The sequence below is a fragment of the Aulonocara stuartgranti genome (genome assembly GCF_965226115.1).
Source record: "Aulonocara stuartgranti genome assembly, chromosome: 4".
Classification (NCBI taxonomy): Eukaryota; Metazoa; Chordata; class Actinopteri; order Cichliformes; family Cichlidae; genus Aulonocara; species Aulonocara stuartgranti.
In genome coordinates, this window is record NC_138942.1 from 33,080,992 (window position 1) to 33,104,783 (window position 23,792).

General features: G+C 43.3%; 1 protein-coding gene across 1 annotated transcript; it reads right to left on the reverse strand.

Moving 5' to 3' along the window:
* Positions 1 to 3,237: 3,237 nt before the first annotated feature.
* Positions 3,238 to 21,693, reverse strand: col1a1a (collagen, type I, alpha 1a). Its single transcript, XM_082530020.1, has 49 exons — positions 21,425 to 21,693; positions 19,427 to 19,618; positions 19,146 to 19,168; positions 19,012 to 19,047; positions 17,870 to 17,962; positions 16,221 to 16,289; positions 16,093 to 16,137; positions 15,740 to 15,793; positions 15,600 to 15,653; positions 15,410 to 15,463; positions 15,259 to 15,312; positions 15,096 to 15,149; positions 14,296 to 14,340; positions 14,138 to 14,191; positions 13,998 to 14,042; positions 13,833 to 13,886; positions 13,233 to 13,331; positions 12,999 to 13,043; positions 12,772 to 12,870; positions 12,475 to 12,528; positions 12,270 to 12,377; positions 11,655 to 11,708; positions 11,441 to 11,539; positions 11,293 to 11,346; positions 11,103 to 11,201; positions 10,956 to 11,009; positions 10,811 to 10,864; positions 10,547 to 10,654; positions 10,414 to 10,458; positions 9,395 to 9,493; positions 9,192 to 9,299; positions 8,728 to 8,889; positions 8,569 to 8,622; positions 8,357 to 8,464; positions 8,187 to 8,240; positions 7,857 to 7,910; positions 7,606 to 7,767; positions 7,318 to 7,425; positions 6,958 to 7,065; positions 6,600 to 6,653; positions 6,107 to 6,214; positions 5,931 to 5,984; positions 5,729 to 5,836; positions 5,568 to 5,621; positions 5,368 to 5,475; positions 4,924 to 5,203; positions 4,643 to 4,833; positions 4,108 to 4,350; positions 3,238 to 3,965 (listed from the first exon to the last, which is right to left on the reverse strand). The coding sequence occupies exons 1-49, from the start codon at positions 21,504 to 21,506 to the stop codon at positions 3,819 to 3,821; spliced, it is 4,344 nt and encodes a 1,447-aa protein (XP_082386146.1). The 5' UTR covers positions 21,507 to 21,693; the 3' UTR covers positions 3,238 to 3,818.
* Positions 21,694 to 23,792: the final 2,099 nt, after the last annotated feature.

Here is a 23,792-nt window from a genome sequence, read left to right on the forward strand (position 1 = left end):
ATCGTGGTGGAGGGGTTTGTGTGTCCCAGGGATCCCAGGGGCTATGTTGTCTGGGGACTTTTGCCCCCTGGTAGGGTCTCCCATGGCAAATTGGCCCTGGGTGAGGGACCAGACAAAGAGCGATTCATAAGACCCTTATGAAAAGGACACCGAGGGAACAGTTTACCCTGCCCGGGATAGGGTTACCGGGGCCCCGCCCTGGAGCCAGGCCCGGGGAGGGTGCCCGAGGGCGAGCGTCTGGTGGCCGGGCCTTAGTCCATGGGGTCCGGCCGGGCACAGCCCGAAGAGGAGACATGGGCCCATCCTCCCGCAGGCCCACCACCCGCAGGAGGCGCCATAGGGGTCGGGTGCATTGTGTGCCGGGTGGCGGCCAGGAGCGGAGGCCCTGGCGGACTGACCCCCGGCTGCCAAGACTGGCAATAGGGACAAGAAAGAAAGTAACTGGGGGAAAACCATATTTACTGTTAATGTTCCATAAACATTTGGAAACTGAGGTGGTGGACTTTTGAGAGAGGAATGTTGTTCCATTCCTGTGTGATAGAGGATTGCAGTTTCTCAAGAGTCGTGGGTGGTATCTTTGTTTTGTTTTGTTTTTGTTTCTGATGCACTCAGCCACCATGGCCTGTAAGCACACTCACCATGCAAGACTCTGAAGGAAAAGCATGAGGAAGGGATTTTAATGTTTGCTGAACAACATTTAGACGAACCTGAGAAATACTGTGGGAATATAGTCTGGTCAGATGAGACCAACATTAAACTCTTTGGATACACACCATGCTTGGAGGTCAAAAGTCACTGCATATGACCCGAACACACCATACCAACAGTAAAGTTTGGAGGTGGGAACGTCATAGTGTGGGGTTGTTTTTCAGCATACAGTACTAGCATGCTTCACATAATTGAAGGAAGGATGAAAGGAAAAATGTACAGAGACAGATGAAGATTAAATGAGGGTGTAGGTTTCAGCAAGACAACGATCCCAAACACACAGCCAAGGAATGGGCCAAAGTCACAATGCATGGGACTAGTTTCTCCACACAGGAGGATCTTTGAAACGGTTCTCACCAACAAAGGCTTGAGTAGAAAGTATTAAATAAATTTCAGTTACCAGCCTCAATACTTTTTCCCTGTGTGTTCTGCATTATTACACATAATTTACAGTCATCTATGGTTTGCTTTCTTTGCATGTGTGGATTGGATCGGTGAGAATTTCATGTCAATACCATCTTTAGATGATAGAACACTGACGATGGAAGTTAGGTGGTACAGTAGCTAAATCTGTTACAAAGCTTCTTTTTATTTTATGTGTTCATATATTTAGTAGCTGGTGCCTAAAAGAATAAACAGAAACTGTCCCTTCAAAGATCTTGCTTAAAAGTCATCCTCTAGCTGTATCTGTTCTCTCCTTTTTTCTGGCCTCATCGCACCCTTCTGATGTTTACTCTTGGTATAAAGTCACACAAGCCTGAAGAGAAGCTTCCTCTCTGCAAACAGAACCTCCTCTGTTGTCCGAAACCGGAGAGGTTAACATTCCTCTGCCCAGGCCTCAAATAAAGGCCTAAATTCTTGCGGAAATAATCCAGATTCCCACCGGGGAGTGCAAACCTACCCTCTCTTCCCTGGCTCCCTCAAGGTGGACAATCAGTGTCTTTGTGAAGCCAAATTGATGCCAACAGTCTGAGAGCAGAGCTGGTTCGTCCCAGCACCAACAAGCCCCTCAGTTCTGCAGTCTGAGTTGAGCAGATGGGCTGACCAGCTGTGGAAACAGTGGGGTAAAAGATTGTTGTAGGGACTTGTCAAGATGGACAGAATTACTCGTAAATGGACTATCAGGCTGACACTTTCTTGGCGGATTATGGATGTGCATTTTTCTATATGGATTTAATGGCATGGAAGAAGTCACAATGTGGAATCTGACTGAAAGGTAGGCTGCTCTCCTCATCTTTTCTGACCCCCAGTAAGTTGGACAGGTTTCACAATTAGAAGCCGCGTTATTCACCTGCTTATTTTAAGTGGCAGCACTCAAAACTGCAAAGAGAAGCAAAGGCTTACATGATCAAGAGACACAAGTCAAGGTGCTACCTTCAAAAATGTTTCAAAATCTGCTAACATCTTTCGTCTACAGAGGAATATATTAGCAAAATATTAAACAAGAGGCAGAAATCTTTCTGTCATGTTTCTTTAATCTTGTCTCTTTCTGTTACTGTACAAGTTGTAAAAAAGGCAAAAGGTGCTTTACTTCAAGTCTCTTCTTTTTTTGGAGGGGGGGAGAAGTGCAGGGGGTCAGTCAGGCAATTAGGCAGGATTCATTGTTCGACCACTTAACATGCTTTATTTCAGCATTCAAAATAATTAAAAACATCTCAATTTATTATACATATACAAAATAGGTACAGATCCTTGTGGTGTTTTCCCCCATGGGTGTGTCTGTCTGCCTTCTCTCACAAACTCTCACTGATGGTTCTCTTTCTGCGCATTTTATCACAGCTCGAATTTTGTTGTTGTTGAGAAACTTCAAGAAAAGAAAAACAAGAAACAGACCACAACAGATAGTTGGTGGACTAGAATCTGGATGACAGTTAAAAGTGAAGGGGGAAGTTCAAAACATAAAAAAAGAGGCTTAAAGAGGCGCTACGCTGGTTGCCAACATTACCAAAGCTGGAAATAGAAGAAGTCTGTCTCATTCTGGACACCAAGAAAAAAAAACTGTGGTTTTATTTTAGCACCATGAGGAGGACCCTGCCATGCCAGAGTGACCGTAGCTACACTACTACACAACAGTATAGTCATACTGAGCAGCCAGCAGACCTCTGAGAAAGAAAGAATAGCACCTTCAGGCTTTTGCCCTCTCTGCTTCTGTTAAAGTGTCTGCAAACCTCAACTACCCCCACTGACCACCACAACTCTACTTCAGGCTTCACTTTAAAAAACACTGGGCCCTTTTTTTAGAGCTGGAATTCCTTTCACTTCTGAGGTAGGCATAAGGATTTTTTTGTGTTTTTTTCCTTAAAAAAAGAGGTTTAAACCCATGTTTCTCTGCTGGTGGTTTTAATGTGGCTTTTCTTTAGGAAAAAAAGGGAGACATAGAGAGGAATAAACATGAAAGAGACCACAACAACAAACAAATCACAACAGCTACAACATCAGCAGGTGAGGAAGGAACAACTCTTGAGGAGGCGTTGTCTAGGGGCAGGTGGAAAAAGGGGAAGGGCAGAACAACAGAGACAAACATGGCTGTCAGTTTCACCGTTTATTCATCAACACCTGAAACGTGGTACAAAGCAATTGGGTTCTGTCTGTTGGGACTGTCCTTTCATTCCTCTCACCGCAGAGGTGTATAAAAATACAAAAGTCACCTGTGTCTGTTTCTGTAAACTCCAGAGAGGCCGGGTTTGGCCGCATGATGAGGGGAAGTCAATTTTCTTTTACACTTTACAGAGGCATATATTATTTTCTTGTTGCCAGTGAAACAAAATGTCTTCTCTACAGGATCCTTGGTGTTGGTGATGGCAAAAACAAACAAAAAAAAGTCAGAAACAAAAAAAAAGTAGTGGTCCCAAATGCGACGATGCAGATGCCTCTACACCACCGCCATGTTGTTCTCGTCGAAGTGCAGGTTTTAGGCAAAGCGGACCATCGGAGCAACGGCCAAATGGAAACTTGTAGAACGAAGGGTCAGATTTTTCAGAAAAATGGCATCGGGAGAATGATTTGTTGGGGGCATTTTTTTTGCTTTTGCTTTAGAGAGAGATGACTGCTAGAAAAAAATTAAACACACACACGCACACAACAACAATTTCAAGTCCAGATTTCTCTTTTTACAAGAAACAGACAGGTCCAACTTCAAAGCCAAACTCTTGGTCTGGAGCACCAACGTCCATAGGAGCGATGTCAATGATGGGCAGGCGAGATGTTTTCGATGTCTTGTAGTCAATGACTGTCTTGCCCCATGTACCGGTGTGTGACTGGAAGGAGAGACAACGAAAATCAGAATTAGGGTTCATATTCAGAACAGTGCTGATTAGAACCTCTAGCCTCTAACCCGTCTCAATCTCTGTTAACTTTGAATAATTAACATATTGAGTTTAATGTAAAAGGTTTCCTCACCGTGCATCCATCCTCGAGGACGCTGTAGGTGAAGCGGCTGTTGCCCTCGGCTCTGATCTCAATCTCGTTGGAGCCCTGGAGGAGGAGGGCCTTCTTGAGGTTGCCAGCGGCAGCATCCATGTAGGCGACGCTGTTCTTGCAGTGGTAGGTAATGTTCTGGGATGCCTCAGTGGACATGAGACGCAGGAAGGTCATCTGGATGTTGACATCCTCTGGCAGAGAGCCCTCACTGCCATACTCGAACTGCACAAGACAGTGAATAGGGGATAGATTACTGACTGTGATGGGCAAAGGTGTGATGGTGTTGAAAAAGACTGGGTAAAGACAAAGTGGGAAGAAGTGGAGATGGGTAGAGAGGAGTAGAAGAGGAACCTAAGCAGACATTTAGGAAAGTGGGTAAGAGAAATGAACTCAAGCTGCAGCAAATCACAATAGAACTGCAGATAAGAGAAATATGGAAATTGACAGAAGAAGAAACTATAAAGAAGAATAGAAGAAGAGAGAACAGGTAGGTTCTATAAATTAGGACGCTTACCTGGAAGCCGTCATTCATAGCCTCTCCGAACCAGACGTGCTTCTTCTCCTTGATGTTCTTGCTGATGTACCAGTTCTTCTGGGCAACCTCACGCTGAGTTGGGGATATGCAGGTCTCGCCGGTCTCCATGTTGCAGTAGACCTTGATGGCGTCCTGAGTGCAGCCCTGATCAGGGTCAATCCAGTACTCACCTGCAAAACACAAACAACTTCAAAACTCCGCTAGGCCTACATCTGACTGCCCTTGGACTAGCTCTCCTGTCACTGTATTGAACTGCTCACCGCTCTTCCAGTCAGGATGGCACATCTTGAGGTCCCTGCAGGTTCTTGCTGGGTTCTTGCGGGTTCCGTCAGGGCTGCGGATCTGCTCAATCTGCTGGCTCAGGCTCTTCAGGGTGCTATCAACCTCCAGATCACGGTCACGGAGAACGTTAGCATCATCAGCACGGTACATGCGGAAGGGATCAGGAGCCTTCTCCTGAGGCTGGACCATGAAGCCAAGGTCAAATCCACCACCAGGGGCACCAGGTGCTCCAGGAGGTCCAGGAGGTCCAGGAGGACCCTGCAGAAGGAGAAGGGTAAAGAAAAAGTGTGGGTTGGTTAGTTCATTAGTAATGTGCTGCTTTTATCAAAATGTAACCCTCAAAAACCCTAGGTATAAAGGTACAACGTGGCACAACTTAAGTAAACAGCTGAATGTAAAGAAGGTTAGCTTGTTAGACTTACAGCAGGTCCCATCTCTCCAGAACGTCCACGAGGTCCAGGAGGTCCAGTGGGTCCAGGCAGACCGCTCATACCATCCTTACCAGCAGAACCAGCAGCTCCTGAAGGACCCTACAGATACCAGGAAATTTCAAATGTCAGTATCTGAAAATAAACTAGGTAAAGCTGAAACTACACAACTGCTCCAGACTAAGTTAACTTACTCTAGGTCCAGCGGGTCCAGCAGCACCAGCGGGTCCAGACTCTCCAGAAGGTCCCTATGGGTGCACAAAAGAAGACAATCAGTTTAAAACTAAGTTTACTGGTGTATGGCATTACTTTCTTTGACTATAGTATATGCAGACTCAAGCATAAACTATCATACAGCAGGTCCGGGAGGTCCCTGCATGCCAGTGAATCCTCTGTGTCCCTTCATGCCTCTCTCTCCAGCCTCTCCAGCCTCTCCCTTGTCACCACGAAGTCCAGTAGCCCCCTGTCATAAGGAAAAATGACAGACATCATTTGGTTTAACCTTCCTTGCATGCTCTTCCATCCAGTGTAGTTTTGCAACCAATATTGTTACTTACAGCAGGGCCACGAGGTCCAGCAGGGCCAGCAGCGCCGGCAGGGCCAGCAGGTCCCTGGAAAATTGGAAAAAAAAAAAAGTTTTACGTGGAGACAGGGTTGCAGTGACTTACAGCCTTGTCTTTGACTGGCATGACATACCAAGCTGAAACATTAATGAAGCAGATTTGTCACTCACAGTCTCTCCACGGTCACCAGTCTTTCCAGCAGGGCCGACAGGTCCAGGGGCGCCAGGAGGACCAGGGGCACCAGAGGCTCCGGCAGGGCCACTCTCTCCACGGTCTCCCTAAAGGAAAAATAAAAACTAGGTTATCACTAGCTTCAAACAGTGTATCTGACTACATTTGCCCGTTAAGCTTTATGTTAAAAATTCTAGTAGTGTATGAATATGTATGAACATGCTGAACACACATATATATCCTCCAGGGTGGGATTCACAAATCATGGAAGTACTCACAGAAAGTGTGACTTCTTCCTCTGGTTGCCATTTTAGAAGTTGTGGATGATGGCTAATAGGTAAGCTTTAGGCTAGATAACTTGTGATGCTACACAAATTATTTAGTTGCATGTTAACATGTTAGCATGCTAACTTGTAGGCTGCCAACATACTTGGCGCTATGGAACAAAAAATAAGATAGCTGTGTGCTGTTGGTGAGGTCAGCTTATCTTACCTTGGGTCCAGGGGCTCCATCACGACCAGCTGCGCCCTCGTTACCAGGGGTTCCCTTAAACACAGGCACAGAGCAAGTTAAGCTTAACAAAAACCTTCAGAACTGACTTCACTGAAAGTTTGTTGAAAAATTTTAAAATTTATATGGCTGAATGCATAACGAGATGTGTCAGAAATAGTGTTTATAGCAAAATACTGTCACGCAAAAAGTTCTATTAGGAATATAGCAGTCACTAGATGCAACTACATGTTCATGAGCATATAATTGGCCCTTCAATGGGCTTCACAGTTGGTTGGGTAGGGTAACCAAAGGGAGAGCCACCCCTTCGCTCTCCACTTGCTCTAGTGGGACTTTATACCTCACGTCCAGACTCTCCAGGGGCTCCGGCCAGGCCAGGGGGTCCCATGGGTCCGGGAGGTCCACGCTCACCGTTTGGTCCACCAGGGCCTTGCTTTCCAGGCTCTCCCTATTAGTGCAACAATTGCAGTCAGTCCAGTTATATTAACCTCATTCATATTTCTAACTGACTGAGACTGGTCTGTCTTATTTTTTGCTTAGCTAAATGAGAATTAAATGTTATTGTTTTGTGTCTTTTAGAAGTAGATAGACTTTTCTCTTGATTTAGAATCATGTAACTTGATGTTCTGGATTTATCAGATCCACTGAACATTTTTAAATTTTTGAAATTCTGGGTTTTAGAATACCAATAGGAACTTACAAGAGCTCCGGGAAGTCCAGGGAAACCTCTCTCGCCTCTCTGTCCAGGCAGACCAACAATACCACGCTGTCCAGCAATACCCTGAGGTCCAGGAATACCAGAACTACCCTGTGAAAGACAGACAGAAAGTAGTTAGACACTGAGACACAGGTAGCAGAAACTGTGCAGTCAGTGAAAGGATGGAAATTAAATTTAATGATATTGCTGAAAGAAGATTATTGAAGGCTATGGTTTATTATAAATTGTGTCACAGCATTTTAGAATGTACTGAAAGTTGATATAACTTACGGGAGCACCATCAGCACCAGGGCTACCCTTCTCTCCAGGAGGTCCTGGGGGTCCAGCAGCACCCAACTCACCAGGGCGACCAGCAGGTCCAGTCTCACCACGGTTTCCTTTGGGTCCCTCCTTGCCAGCTGGTCCAGGAGCTCCGGGAGGTCCAGCGTTACCCTGTGGGGAGGACAGGGAGAATTGAAAATAATTCCAGGAAAACACATAGATTTTGCGCACTGTGTCAGAAACACCTAAGAAAAACTTACAGCGGGGCCGGGAGGTCCAACTCTGCCAGCAGCACCAGGGAAGCCAGTAGCACCCTAGGGAGATCGAGGCCAATTAGCTAACTCAGGCTGCAAAAATACTGCATCAAGTCAGTAAAAAACAAACAAACAAAAAACAGACATGTATCAAACAATGGATTTGATGGTGGTACGTGTTTGGAAAATAAATAAAATCTTTCACTACTTTCTTTCCTTTTTTTAATTTTCTTTGCCCAGTTTTATGAAGTATTGCCAGTTTGGCTAGAGGTACTGTCACCTCTAAGCTAATGTCAGAAATGTAAGTTGCTTGGGAAAGTAGGAAGAGTGACTTACAGGAGGTCCAGCAGGTCCACGGGCTCCCTTAGGGCCAGTGTTTCCAACGGGACCCTGAAAGGCAACAGCATAGTGTCAAAGAAACAGCAGCACACAATGTGGTCACATGTATGTCTAAATAGCTGTAATTTGTGAACTGGGATATGCTGGGAGTATGTTATTGTGTAAACCTGAGGTCCTGCAGCACCAGTGGGTCCAGCAGGTCCGGGAGGACCAGAATCTCCCTTAGCACCATTATCTCCAGGCTCTCCCTTAGCACCAGGCTGTCCATCAGCACCCTAGAGTGGATTGGTGGTTGTGAAGAAAAAGCCAAATAGTTTTTTAGTAACTTCTGTGTTAGAGTAAGAAAAATAGCGTGGACACTATTGTAGAATTTACTTACAGGAGGTCCAGCGAATCCAGCAGGTCCAGGTGGTCCGGCCTCACCACGCTCACCCTAAGATGTAGGTAGACGAATCAGAATGAATTCGAACATTCAAAGATTAACACACTTAAAAACTTTAAATTAAACATTATCTGTAGCAGACACAGCAGTGCTTACAGGGGGTCCACGGGCTCCAGAAGGTCCAACAGGTCCTTGGGCACCAGACTCTCCCTTGTCTCCTGGGGAGCCAGCAGGTCCAGGAAGTCCAATTGGTCCAGTCAAACCACGAGGACCATCCTTACCTCCTGTTCCATCAGCACCCTTAGGTCCTTGGTCACCCTGTGTGTTTGAAAGGAAAAAAGATGTTGGTAATAAGATGAACATTCACATAGTATATCAGGTCTTACAATGCTGGGGTCATTTGCTAAGTCACCGTAAAGCCCATCAGCGATTACACTGGGCATTTGCATCCCAATTGTGTCGTAATGACAATAAAATGGATGGACATATAGTAGAAACACTGATCAGTGTTTGTTGGATTGCTAAAGTAAATCTCACCTAGGATAGCAGTCTACAATGGCAGTGACCGCCAATGTACTATCCGAATACTAAGAGTAATAGGACTACAGAAGGCAACTCACTCTGTTTCCTCTCAGTCCTGGAAGACCAGCGGCACCGCGCTCACCAGGCATTCCCTGCAGTCCAGGAGGACCCTGAGCACCAGGAGTACCAGGGGCTCCAGCATCTCCCTGAGGAAGAGATGTTCAGAATAGTGAAATATGTGCAATTTAGTCAATCTACTCACAACTGAGAACTTCTTAGTTTTTATATAAGATGTGTTCACCTTAGCACCATCATTTCCAGAGGCTCCTGGGGATCCACGGGCACCAGCAGGTCCAACTGGCCCAGGTGCACCACGCTCACCAGGGAATCCTCTATCACCCTGAGGAGAAGAGTAGGTTGGAATGAGTTTATTGGATGGTTTGTTGAAACCATGAGAACTAGATCTGCTATATAGACCTCAATAGACCTCAATACTCGAAATGTGCAATTCATTCACTTGTATTTTTATTTTTTATTCCTATTTATTCTATTTATCCCCTTCGTATATTTTATTTATATTGTCTCTGTATTTATATATGTGTGTGTGTGTGTGTGTGTGTGTGTGTGTATATATATATATATATATAATATTCTGTAACTCTGAAACTTCTGTCGGTGCTGTGCTTTTTGGAAATCGAATTTCCCAGAGGAACCCACCCGAGGGATTAATAAAGTTCTATCTAATCTAATCTAATCTAATATCAGTTCTAGTTGGATGATATTCCCCAAAGGGAGGTTCATATGTGAGGTGAAGCTTTCATCATAATTTATCTGTTCATTTATGAATGACAGGGTAAAACAGAATGTCTGATCAACACGAAGCGCTACTTTGTAAATGGCAGTGCAAGGGTTTTCCTCCTGTGACCATATCGACACTGGTATGGTACCTTTGTTTTGTTTACAGGTAATGTGAGTTGAAGCTAGTGATAGCATCTGCATAGTTGCTATCACTATTAATGATACAGTAGCTTGTTAGCAATCCTAATATTGAAAGTAGCTGGCTAGTTAGCAGGCTAAAAGTTGTTTTCCAGGTCTAACATCGAGCATTTTGGACAAGAATCCACTTTAAAGAATAAAAAAGCAGTTATAAGCTGCTAGTAATAACTTTAATGTGTTTGAACAAGCTAGTTAGCAACTTAGGAAGTTGTTTTCTACACCATGTAGGATTTTGGACAAAGAACTAATGAATATATTTAATTATATTTAAACCACAATTAGAGTCTTATCTAACTGTGAAAATTATGAGGATATGTGACTTACTCTAGCTCCAGCAGGTCCTGGGGCTCCAGCTTCGCCAGGTACACCCTAAAAGGAAAAACAGAAATACAGGAATAAGCACTTTTATTCACTGGAAATGATGCTGTTCCAGTCATAGTTCCGCTTCAATCAGTACCTGCTCTCCGGGCTTGCCACTCTCACCAATGGCTCCCTGGGGTCCTGGGAGACCCTGGAATCCAGGAGATCCAGCAGGTCCCTGCTCTCCTCTCTCACCAGCAGGACCCTTAAGATGAGCAGAGAGGGAGAGTCAGCAACGGTGGCAGTAATGCATTGAGTAGATGTGATTTATTCTTGCAGCTATGTAGCTTTCAGTAGAGAGACATCAACACAAACTTGGGTGCTAATATCGAAGTGTAGCCAGTTAGTGTTGTTTACTTACAGCAGGTCCAGAGGGGCCCTGTGCGCCAACATCACCATCCTTTCCAGGTGCACCCTGGGTAGAGAGATAGAAGGCTTTCACACACACAATCCTACCATTGATGATAGATAACAAGAAAGAAAACAGCAGAATATTGAGCACTCACAACAGGTCCAGTAGGTCCCATGGTTCCTCTCTCACCGGGCTTTCCAGCCTCACCCTATAGACAAAAAAACACGGAGACCATATTTTAGATGCCCACTATTACTAAGCATGATTAAATATAATGTATAGATGTTGTAACGCTACTCACAGCAGCACCCTTGGGTCCGGGGAATCCCATGACTCCAGGCTGGCCTCTATTTCCACCAGGGCCAGGAGGCCCAGGGCGGCCATCTTGTCCGGGGGCTCCCTGTTAAGGAAGATTAAGCATGTTAAGGGTTTTGCTATTTCTTGACATAAATTATAAGAACTAGGGTTAACTATACTGCATACAAACTTACAGAAGGTCCCATCTTGCCATCAGGTCCAGGGTTGCCGGGGCTGCCAGTCATTCCCTACAAAGCAGAGGTCAGAGGTCAGAGGAGGGACTGGGTATAATGAATAAATGATGCTGCAGAGAATTATTTGACAGACAGTATGCTATCCCACCTTAGCTCCGGGCAGACCAGGCTCACCAGTGCGGCCAGACTCACCAGTGGCACCTTTAGCTCCAACAAGACCGGGGGCACCACGCTCACCATTGGCACCCTAAGAAGAAAATAAGAATGGTGGAAATTCAAAAATTAGTTAAACCAAAATTGTGGAAGCCTGCGGGCGGAATTAAGGTTTATATCTGTTGTATGTATGTGTGCATTTTCCTTACTTTGGGTCCAGCAGGGCCATCAGAACCAGGGAAACCACGACCACCAGGGGCACCCTGTAAAGACAATCAAACATGTCCTGCTTAGCTCTGAACAGTAAAAAGTGTTTAAACAGAAATGTGTTCAAACTGTAGGTTTAAAATTGAACACCCTGTATCATGCATACAGTCGAATTCCATCAGAGAGATCCGGGCCTCAGGTCTCTGGCATCATTTTTAACTTAAATTAACATCCAAAAGACTTAATGCTTTTAACCAATGAAATGAATGTTTCTATCTTAGTACTAGCACCACTCAGTATGTCCATATCTGTAATACTCTTGGTCAAATGTTTTGGGAACATTTTGAACCTCACTCAGTAGTTTGGTTACATCATGATTAAGAGCCCAATGGTGTTTATTATGTTTTCATTCCAAGCAGAGATTAATCTGCTTTTTCAGTCAAACTAACCTTTGTAATGTTTACAGCTGCACACAAGTAATCTCAATCATTTAGATTTGACCATCAGTATAAAGATTTCAGTCTTTTGTCCTTTGTGTTGAAACACCACTAGAGGTCCCTCTGCCATCATTTTACAGATTAGGGTACGGATAAAGTGGAATCCAGTGAGATGCATACTCTCTCTCCAGGGCCGCCACGGGCTCCTGCAGCACCAGGCTCTCCTCTGGCTCCTCTCTTGCCCTCCTCACCAGGAGGTCCAGGGGGTCCCTGAACTCCTGAAACACCCTGTAGAAGAGCAATGTAACATGCAATGTGGCATAAGAGGCTGATACACACATAATTTTAGTGCAGTGTGCTCTGTCATGATCTATGGTGAACTCACAGCCTCTCCCTTGGCACCAGGCTCTCCCTTGGATCCTGGGGCACCAGCCTCACCCTATGGGACACAAACAAACAAGAAAACATAAAATTAAACAAACTACAAACTAGGGAGAAATTACTATTATTTGGATAAATCTAAAAGAAAAATAATTTCAGCAAACAACAAATGCCCAAAACAAATCTCTAACTTTTGTTTTTATCTCTGTAGGTTGTAACTGTCAAAGTATTCACACAAAACATACAAGTTTAAATTTTGGGTGATTTTGCTTTTTTTTGGATCTAAGAGATCTTTACTTACAGTGTTGCCCTTGGGTCCGGGGGCACCAGCAGCACCCTGAGGTCCTGGGGGTCCACGGGGTCCGGGGAAACCAGGAGCTCCAGCAACTCCAGCAGCACCCTGTAGGTGGCAGCACACAACAATACAGTCATTTAATGTCATGCTGTAGAAAAAGTGATGACTATCTGTAGCTTTAGTAAAAATAAGAAAGTATTAAAAATAGAGTAAATTTGTTTAAAGATACTCACAGGTACTCCCTTAGCTCCAGCGGCTCCATCAGCTCCAGGGTTTCCCTGAGAGGAGAAGGAAGGAAGTTTATTTATTGTCCCAGAAGGCAGAATTATTTTTAATTTCTTTTAACAATTTAAATGATAATGTAAATTGTTTTATTTTGCCTTGAATCAGATTCTAGTGGCCTATTTTTTGTGGCCCATTTGTTGTTGTTTTCATCAAGGATCTTTATTACAGTCACTCATACTTACGGAAGGTCCAGCTGGGCCAGCAGGTCCGGGGTTTCCGGGCTCACCACGAGCTCCACCAGGGCCCTCGGGTCCACGAGCACCCTGAGCTCCACCATCACCCTGGGGAGAAAGAAAAGATTATTTAGTAATACAAACAGCTTGGTGGTGGAAGACAAAAAAAAAAGATAAAATTGTCGGCATAAACAGAAGATTTGTTTTAGAGAAAACACTCAACATCTAACCTCAGCCAAAAAGAACCCCACAGTTCAGCTATGACCCAGTTCCACATGCACAGACAATTACTGTGAATTTCTATCATAAGCTTTAAAATATACTGAGAACTCTGCAAAAAATAAAAATAAAAATAGCGCCCATCCATCTAATTTCTTAATAGTTACTGTTTATACTCAAACAGTAGTGGGAGCTCAGATGTTTTTTATGACCTGCATTTTACATGTCAGGTGTACGTGTTGGCTACCTACATGCTTCAGAAAATAAATTCTTCAAAGTCGGCACAGTAAAAACACAACTAAGAGAGGAGAGGAAATAGATTATACTGCGTTTCAGAAGAAAAATGGATAGCACTGAGGATTACTGGAGCGGGTCAGGAGCAGTTTATACCTTGGCTCCAGGGCCACCGGGGAATCCAGGGGGTCCAGCGGGGCCAGTGGGACCCTGAGAAGAACAAAAACACAGATACTCAGATATACATAGTGCATCTTTTTGGGTCAGTGCTAACAAAGCTGAGATTTTAAGAACTGAAGCTTTGGACAATGAAAGACTTACAGGAGGTCCAGCAGCACCAGCAGCGCCATCGTTACCACGAGCTCCCTGCAGGTCAAAGACAAACGTGAGTGGTGGACTGGTTTCTCAATTCACTAATAAATTGATTTCACTAGCTGCAACTATGTAATGTATGGACTCACAGCAGCTCCAGTAGCACCAGCACGGCCTCTCTCACCAGGCAGACCGCGAGGTCCCTGAGATAGACAAAGACAGTGTCAGTTAGCCAAAATCAGTTGTGGAGAGAAGAAACTATACTACTATAATTATGTAGCAGAGATGGGGTGCTTGTTTTACTCACCATAGCACCAGGGGTTCCATTCTCACCAGGGGTGCCAGCCTCTCCCTAAATGGACAGAAACACATGGGCCGGCGAGAAGATTAGAATCATTGATTAAACTCTAGAAACTTTATCAAACTTTCAGAAATTATGCTCGTCAATGCAGCATTTAGCCAATCAAGCTGCTATAACTAAAAAGTAGCCAGTGACTGCTAATGTAACTTGCTAGTGTTTAAATGGTTGATACTACTGCTTTTTGTAGCATTATTGTAGCCACAGCTTTTACTGTCCACACTGATACTCAAACTGTTAGCTGTTAATACTAGTAGTATTTAGCTTTAGGTTAAAATATGTTGTATGACCAACTTGTCGGTGGAGTGGTAGGTGAAGAAAATACACTGGTTATAATGGAGGAAATGCTGAAACTGTTTTAATGATTTTTCTGCATCTATGGGTTAATTTTTTCAGTGTGTCTTTAAACACTAAACGGTACTCATTTGAGAACCATATTGATAGTTCTGCCAGAGATCTCTTCCTGTTAAAAGGGAGTTGTGATATGGTGCTGTCTATAATTACAATTAAATGCGATTAATTTTATTGTACTTCAAATTCTGGCACTAGTGCTCCCACCACCAGGACCACTATGAGTTAGATATCAGTGCCAATATTACAACTACTTTTTCAATTACTACTGTCATTTATAGCACTGCTACGATTACAGCTACTCAACACTGCATTATAAGTGAAGTAGCCCACCTGTGGGTGACTTTTTTCTACAACTTATGTGGTGAGAACAAGTGTTATAACAAAGGGAGGGGCACCTTGGGTCCAGCGGGGCCACTGTCTCCCTTGGCACCATCCAGGCCACTGAATCCCTACACAGAATAAGAGACATGCAAAGATGAAGTTTCCAGCCACGACTTTCAACATTTTTTATTTTGAGTTGAATATGAGTTGAATGGGGTGGCACAAGTTCTGACTCACTCTATGTCCCTTGATGCCAGGCAGACCTGGGGTTCCTGGGAAACCACGAGCTCCCTGGGAAAAAAAAAACAAAAAAACAAGGAGGTGAAAAAAGTTATTATCTCAGCTCTGTTTTTGTTTTACATATCGGTGGTAAGAATCAGCAACTTACCTGAGGGCCAGAAGGTCCACGCTCACCGGGGCGACCTGGTTTGCCAGACTCACCCTGAGAGAAAGAGAGTTGGGGAGATGGGGACGAAATGATGTCTCAAGACATTCCTCAGTCTCTTTTTTAATATAATATCTACCTATATATATATATAGGTAGATGAACTGATATGATATCAATCCAGTGCACTTACATCCTCGCCGTTCTTTCCAGGGGGGCCGGCAGCTCCACGGGGACCCATGGCACCCTGAAGCGAAAATCAAACATAAGGTGAGAGTGTTAACATCACAGCAAAGTGCAACGTGCATTTGTTTCCCTGTCCTGAATACTCACAGGAGATCCAGGCTCTCCAGCCTCACCAGGGGGGCCAGTGAATCCCTGAGGTCCCTATAGTTGGTAACAAACACAAACACCATCACTACACCAAATATGTTGATGCTACTCACTTTTTCAACACACTGTAAGGAGCAGTTTGTTAATTTTTCAAAATTTATTTCAAGAAAATAAAAGATGTTTTTGCAGCCTAACAGTAATCAATATCAATACTACTGCCTAATAGTAATCAATCAGAAAAAAACAGTCTTTGTGTTATTTGCAGCAGAAAAAGGAAGGACTGGATTCATGCCAGCTAGCATGCCAGGTTTCAGTTTTTAACCTAAGCATAAAAACCCCCATCATATACTCACGCTAGATCCAGGAGGTCCAGGAGGTCCACGGGGTCCCATTGGGCCCTATCAATCCAACAGAGAAAAGCTCAGATGCTGCGCATGGAAATATTTTGAATATAGTGTATTTAAATACATATGTAACCTACCATGGGTCCAGGCACAGGCATGGCAGGAGATTTGTCATCGTAGCCACCAGACATCTGAGGGGAGAAGTTCTGGAAAAAAATAAACACAGACATGTTAATCTCACAAAAATACCAAAATGATTGTTTTTATGATGAAAAAATATTAAATTCCATCTGTGTTGTGACATGACATAGGCTACATGTTAGCTATGATGCATTTCAAATCTCAACACTAAATGTACTTTTTCCAGTTGAATAGAATCACTGATTCTGGATCATCTGAGCCATAGTCCAAATTAAATATCTAAATCTTGCATAGTTGTGTCATGTTCCATCAAGTATAGTTGTCTGTTGTTTCTTTTACCATGCACTTCCCCACTGCATAATTTTTTCATATTTCCAAATAAAAGCAAACACAATAACAAAACTGCAGCAGCAGATTTGATGATATGGAATCTCAATGCTAATGCCACTCATAACAATCCAGTTCTAAAATGAGCAGTGCGTATCAAGTCATTGACCTTTGACCTCAACAGTAGTATTTAAAGGTGTCTCTGGAGGATACATACTGTATAATGTAGATAGGGAACATTCTGTCTGAAGTCAAACATATGTTAATGGTGACTGCCAAGTCTCTAATTGTCCAGCTTAATGTGAATCATTGGCATAGAAGTATGTCACTGATAATGTATACACAGGGAAGACTGTAGGAGTTTACTGAACTGTGGTTACATGGAGTGAATGCTGAAGTATGTTAATAGATGTTAAAGTCCTGAATCATGGAAAATTTGACGCTGATATTTAACCATATCTAAAACAGCATCATGCTAACCCTCGGTAAAGTTATACATGTTATCCACGCTATAGTTATTACTTTAGCATACACATATGTAGTCGAAGTTATTGGCAAACTGAAACATAGAATATTTAATTAGAAGTTGATTCTACAAAAGTATGGACTCATGTTTAAGCAAGATACAGAAATGCAAATTAGCTTTGAATGTTAACTAAGTATCTCATTAAAGAATATGAGTGTGACAGTGTGTTCTCTTAATATTTTAGCACAGAGGCAAATGGTAAAATGAATCAGCAAATAATAAATTATATTTTGTTACTATTTAAAATATTTTCAATCAATATTTTTGGTATATTAGCAGTCATGTCAACAACAGGCTGCACAGAGGCATGAAGATATGCAGTGCTAGCCTAGCATGTGGAACAATGATCCTGTAGCAGAATTCAGTCTTTGGAGATGTCAGATCAGATTTCTAAATCAGACCTGGAGTCAGTGGGTATGTATATGTAAATAAACCTCTAAAATTAAAAATGGTAGCTTAGCAAACTCTAACTTTCTAAAGTTTGTCCACTTCCAGAATATTGTCTGCTTTCCATTCAAAAGGAAATGAGGCGTCGTTCCATCCTTAGTAATGACTTCTTGACCTTCTGATCAGAGACACTGTGCCAAACTCCAGACACAGCTCATCACACTAATATCACATCACATTTGGGCTTCAGCTTTGACAGTTGACTTTTTCCGCTCTAGCTGCAGCACGATTAACACGCTGTCAATCATTTGCATACATTAAACAACATAGTTACGTTACTAACTGACCGGCCACCATTGACCTTTAATGAGTGAAATACAGAATAACTAAAATTCAACAACTTACTCCACCAAGGCCAGGGGGTCCAGGTGGGCCAGGAGGTCCAGGCAGTCCAGGCTGGCCAGGCATACCATCTCTACCAGGGGGACCAGCAGGACCCTGTAGATAGAGGAAATCAGGGTCATACTCAAGAAGGTCGCTTGGATTAAAAGTTCTGATGTCCACAGTCCAATACTCTAAAACAGAAAACTGATTTGTTAAACCATTAATCATGTGCATTTCCTATGGTCTGGCCTTATCATTGAAGACATATGTTTGGTTAATATTTGATTCCATGTTTGTGTCTTCAAAGGCTTTTAAATCATTAAAAGTGCAGTTTACTTTGAGGCTGACTATGAGACTAACCAGGAACAGTCACCTGTTTGTCACCATCATGCTCGGTAGCCAAAATAGCACCACGAAATACATTATTATTACACTATTAAATGCACTCTTAAAAACAACACAGCTGATCCACAGAGCCTCTTTTAGAGTCTAAGATTCAACTTGTAAAGTGACCAATGAAGGTTCAATCAAATCCAATCCAAATAAATAATCAGAAGTCATAATTTCCTCCTAAGATTGTGCCAATTTAAATGAATGTAGCTCCACGGTTGAAAATCATGGATAAAGAAGTTGTTTTTTTCATTGATAAAAACCAAATCCTTATATAGGTAATAATATTTCTCCATGATAATATTTGGTTTGATTTTGAAATGTAAGCCAAGTCATGCTGCTCTGCAGGATTTAACCTGACCTCATCATGTTTTGTGTGAGGTAAAAAAAACAGACTTAAACTATCAAAATTGGATGTAACAAAGGACAACCAGTGCCCTAGGGTGACATTTAAAAACACAAATCAAAAACTACAGTTTACAGAAACTTTACATGTAAGATACTGTTTTCTCCCACCTCACTGCATGAAGATGGGTAAATGGTTTTAGATTAAGTATGATGTGTAATGAAAGCTAAAAGCAGTTTGCAGTTTCACTGCATTTCAAAGTCATCTGAGTCACGTTTCCACATCTGCCTGATTTAAAACACATGGAGCTACATTCTATCAGTGTAACTGATCAGCTCCAGCAAAAACAGTGACAGATCTTGAGCTCACCACACAACCAAAAGTTACTCCACAAGTAAAACAAGGAAAGAAGAGGGTGTGAACCTACCCTGTCTCCCTTGGGTCCACGAGCTCCCACGGTTCCCTGTGGTGAAAAGAAGAAAACAGTGTGTTCAATGTGTATCTGATCTCATGGGAGTTGTACAAACTATTTACAAGTGTCAGTGGAAAATGTATATTTACCTCAGTCTGAGGCTCCTGGAAGCCTGCAGAGAGCAAACAGGTTTGGCATTAACAGATGAAAGCACCCAGAAAAGCTCATAATAATGCTTTAAGTGTTCAAACAGAAACTAATTTTTTTTTTTTTCAAAGACAGTGTCTCACTCACACCAGTAACTCTTGGCATGTCATTGAGGACAGATGATGGATTCGTGTCATGGGGGCAGTTTAAATGAGAACATGTGATGTGCAAAAACTGTTTTGTGTATCTGTGCTTTGTCCAGAGAGAGATGCAGTTATTATACCGTCATCGGGGCAGATGGGGCAGCACTCGTCGTGGGGGATGATGGGGTTGGGGCAGTCCGTTGTATCCTCGCAGATGACCTCATCGCACATCACCGTGCCACTGTCGCACACACAGATCTGACATGGCTCCGGCTTCCACACATCCCGGTCTGCAAACACCTGGCCGTCCAGAGTGCAGCTTTTGCCCGTGCCTGAGGGGGGCGACACAGAGGGAGAGGGACGGTAAGAGACAGGTGAGCTACCTGAACGCACATGCAGACTCAGTATCTACACTGGTGGGAGTCCAGGTAAAACTAGGGCAGGAAACTAAAGTGCTTTAATTATGAAGCTAAAAATAAATTGTGAAAAAACCCTGAATATGTGGATCATTTTCTCAAATTAAAAAATTTGATTTGTTCTCAAATTTAGTCAGACTGATTAACTGAGATGAGAATTTTGAATTACAGTGAAAAAATAGTTTCAATAAAACACTTTTTTGGAGAAAAATGTTAGAAAAAGATAGATTGCTAAACTGGTGTAAAATCTACGTGTGAAACAGGAAATAATGACAGCAGCAACATAAATACACAAAGCTTAGCGGTGATAAAGACGTGGACAGGAACTGGGGGGCTTTGGAATCAGACCGGAACAGGTCAGAGGTGACAGAGAGGGCACCAGTGTGCCGTGTCTGTCTGCAGGTCACGCCATCATTGCACACACAGACACTGATTAAATGGGATTTAATCTCCCTGTACATCAACTCAAAGTCATATTTTCCACCCCGACACTGTGGCGGCTGCATTTGATTCTCAGCAAAACTCAAACTGGGACTCTGCTCAGAGTGCTTTTAAATCTTCCAGCGTACCAAAGTGCTGAGCTCAGAGGGGAAAAGCAGAAGCGCCTGGAGAACTGCAGACTGTAGGCTTGGCAGTGACTGGTGGAAACACTCCACATGTGGATGCAATTAGAGAAGAAAAAAAAGAGTGGAAAGAAAAGAGGGGGAGGGGATGGCACGGGGGGACGTGGCGGCCAGATGTGTCTGGCAGTGCTGAGAGCAGCCTCTGGGTGGCGTTGTGAGATCGTTCAGAGGGCCAGAAAACATCTGCTTTTTATGCACAGCTGAGTCCTTTCCAAAAGAAGAGGAACATCTGGAAAAACCGAGTTTCGCCTCCTGGGCTCTTGTTTCCAGAGCTGAACTGCTTTTCCTTTGTCTTCTCAGAGGAGAATACTGGTTGTTCTAAGCACCAGCAGAGGCATCCGCTTCCCTCTTTCTGTGCAAAATGATCTCTTCAAAAGTCCACCTGAGCTTTTGTGGGCTCTAAAGCTGAAAGCTGGCTCAGGCTGTGGAGGTCAAATACTCCGGCAGACAAGACTACGCCTGCTCCTCTCCTCCTCCGCTCCCTGTTTTCTTCCTACTCTCCCTCTCAGTCACCTGTCCAACTCAGCACTTGGCCTCAGGCTGCAAATTCCCTGTCACATCAATCAGGCCTGTGAGAGGCTTCGCCTTCTGGCTCATATCTCGTGGAAACCATTTTTTGAATGGGTACAGGTGACGCAGGTAGTCGTGTCAAACTGATAAAATGCCACAGGATTAGGGTTAGGCATTTGAATGCTCCAATTTTGGGGTAAAGGGAGGTTCAAACCTATGCAGCTGGATAACCCTCGCCTGGAGGAGAGAATGGAAAACTTGCAGCAACTCGCTCTGCATGCATGGTGGGGAGGTGGGGGTTGGAGAGACTTAGACAAACACAAGGAGAGGGAGAGACAGGGGCCTTCTTGAGATGCCCAATGCATTACACACACCCTGCTTTATCTGTCTATCTGTCTGGAGACAATAGAGCACAACAAAGCAAACTTAATTCTACTTAAAACTTTTCCTTTCTCCTCTTCTCTAAGATCTCAGAAGCCGTCCAGCCACGTAGAGAAAATCCACTTTCCAAACCCAGTAAAGAAAAAAATGCAATAAAGTAAAAGGGGAAAAAGTCTGAGAAGCTCCAGTAAACAGTGATGAAACTTACGGTCGTCCTCGCCCTGCGCTCTGACCAGAAGCACTGCTGCGCTGAGCAGCAGCGCCAGCCGCAAATCCACAAAGCTGAACATGTCTAGATGCCACTAGACATGTAGACTCTTTGAGGCAAGAGAGGAAAAAAAGTTGGGGATGTTTCTTTCTGCTACACTCCACTCATACACGGGTGTTTGGGGCAGGATCCACTCGTCTGTTCACAATCCTCCTGACCCCAGCAGAAAACTCCCTACTGCCTACACTGACTTTCCACAAGGGTTTTTATATGGGAGCCTCAAGAACTGGGAGGTACCGGAGACTGGACCGACTGTAGGGACGCACCCTCATTACCCCGTTGCTGCTTCTGCTCACGTTTAGGGAAGACAAGAATGGACGACTCCTTCAAAGGAAAAAAAAAAAAAACAGCGAGAAAGAAGAAGGGAAAAACAGAAGGTCCCTCCTTCCATGCCTCCACACCAGAAGGGTTATAGTTTGGATCAGAAGAGGAAGGAGCAGGAGGGGAGGGGGGCTGAGCAGGAGGAAACCTGATCCATAAGAGCATCGGACGGTTGGAGGAGGATCTCCTGCAACAGGCACGGGTTTAATCCAGAATTTATTCCTGGTTGTGGTCCACTTCCTGATTCGCTTTGATTTGAGCTAAAGCTAAGACTGTTTAGATTCAGTTTTCTGGGTTTTTTTCACAATCTGATGTCTCAGAATCTATCAGTTTTAGTCCAGTTTTACATCTTGTAGTTCTGGTTTGAGTTGGGGTTTTGGTAGTAGATTTGAGCCAGTTGTTTCAGCTTAACAGAGTGTTTTTATAGTTTTATCTGTTTGAGTGTTAACATGTCCTGAACATGGCTGCAGCCTCACAGACACTTGCCTCAGGCTGTATGTGTATCTTCTGCTTTAGTTTCTAAATTTCGTTGTGATCAGCGTGCAGGTTTCATGTCAGGTTTGGAAAAATTGTTCAAAGAACTGTATAATAACATGCTCCATGTTTAGAACTATTTCAATTCAGTTCAGTTTGATTCTATCAGATTCCATTTAATTTAATTCAATTTCAGTTTATACAGTGCCAAATCACAACAGCAGTGGCCTCAATATGCTTTATACTCTAAAGTAACATAGAAAATGCCAACAATCAGACAACCTCCTATGAGCAAGAACTTGGTGACAGCGGAAAGAAAAGCTCTTTTTACAGGAAGAAACCTCCAGCAGAATCAGAGAGGGCCAGACATCTGCTGTGACCAGTTGGGGTGAGGGGGAGGAAGACATTTACACTGGAACATAGATCATCACACTGACAAAGTCCACCTAATGACTTATTTTAATACAGTATGCATGTGTGTAAAAAGAGAAATCTGCCTTTCACAAGTCCACAAACTATACTGCAGAACTAAAAGACTGGAGTGTCCCAGTAAAGCTCACTTGTGACAGTCCATGGATCACAATCAATAAATAACCAAAAGAATCTGCTGAAAGTCGATGACGGAAGGGATTTGTTTTCTGTTATAGGATTATAAGTGACACAAGAAAAGTTAGCATTTGTAGAACTGTGTCATTGTTTTTGATCACCTGATTCAGGTCTGATGGAAATACATTCAGAACATTACCGAGCATAGTGGCTAATATGTTAAAACTATCGCCTCCTGGATTCACACTCGGGTAGGTAGACCTGTTCTATATGGGGTTTGCATGTTTGGTTTCTCCTAACTTTGGAATACATGCTTACGTCAGTAAGCCCAGGAAACTTTAGTAAAGAGATTGTTAATTTCAAACACTTCACATGTCATCCTGTTTATTTCACAATTTTTTGGGGCCTTTTTCCTTATCAAATTCACAGAACACATGTAAAATATAGAGGTAGCTTCTGGGTTTGTAAAGGGAATTAACAGCGGAAATGTCCTAAACATGCATTATTTCTAATAGCCAGCAGAGGGTGACTCCTCTGACTAAAAACAGAAATTTGACTATATAAAAGCTCAGACCCTAGTAAACTGTTTCCTCGGGAGTTTTTAATTCTGATAGCTATTGTTAAATCTTGCTGAGTACAACAAAATGTTTGTTTTGTAAATTACGACCCCGATTATAGTAAAAAGGACAATAAAGGTGGATGACCTTAAGGGTGGCCAAAATCATAAATTGCTAGCTATGATTGTGCCGTTTCGCATGTTAATGGTAGCTTATGAGGCCCAAAGCAGAGATAAAGAATGGGCTGCAGAGGTTGGTTCAGTATACGTCATCATAACTCAACACACTCTGATTTTCCATTTTAAAAAGTAGATACTGTAGGTCCGTCAATCAGTCCTGTGATTACTTTTTACTTTTGTGTCAAAAAACATGAAACCATGGGACATATGTCCAGAGCAGAAACTCTCTGG

Coding starts and splice junctions, on each gene's coding strand:
- col1a1a (XM_082530020.1), bottom strand. CDS start 21,506: ATGTTCAGCTTTGTGGATTTGCGGCTGGCGCTGCTGCTCAGCGCAGCA. Junction 19,048..19,145: donor TCCAGGAGCCTCAGACTGAG/GTAAATATACAT, acceptor TTTTCACCACAG/GGAACCGTGGGAGCTCGTGG. Junction 5,204..5,367: donor CTGGAGAGATGGGACCTGCT/GTAAGTCTAACA, acceptor CTCCTTCTGCAG/GGTCCTCCTGGACCTCCTGG.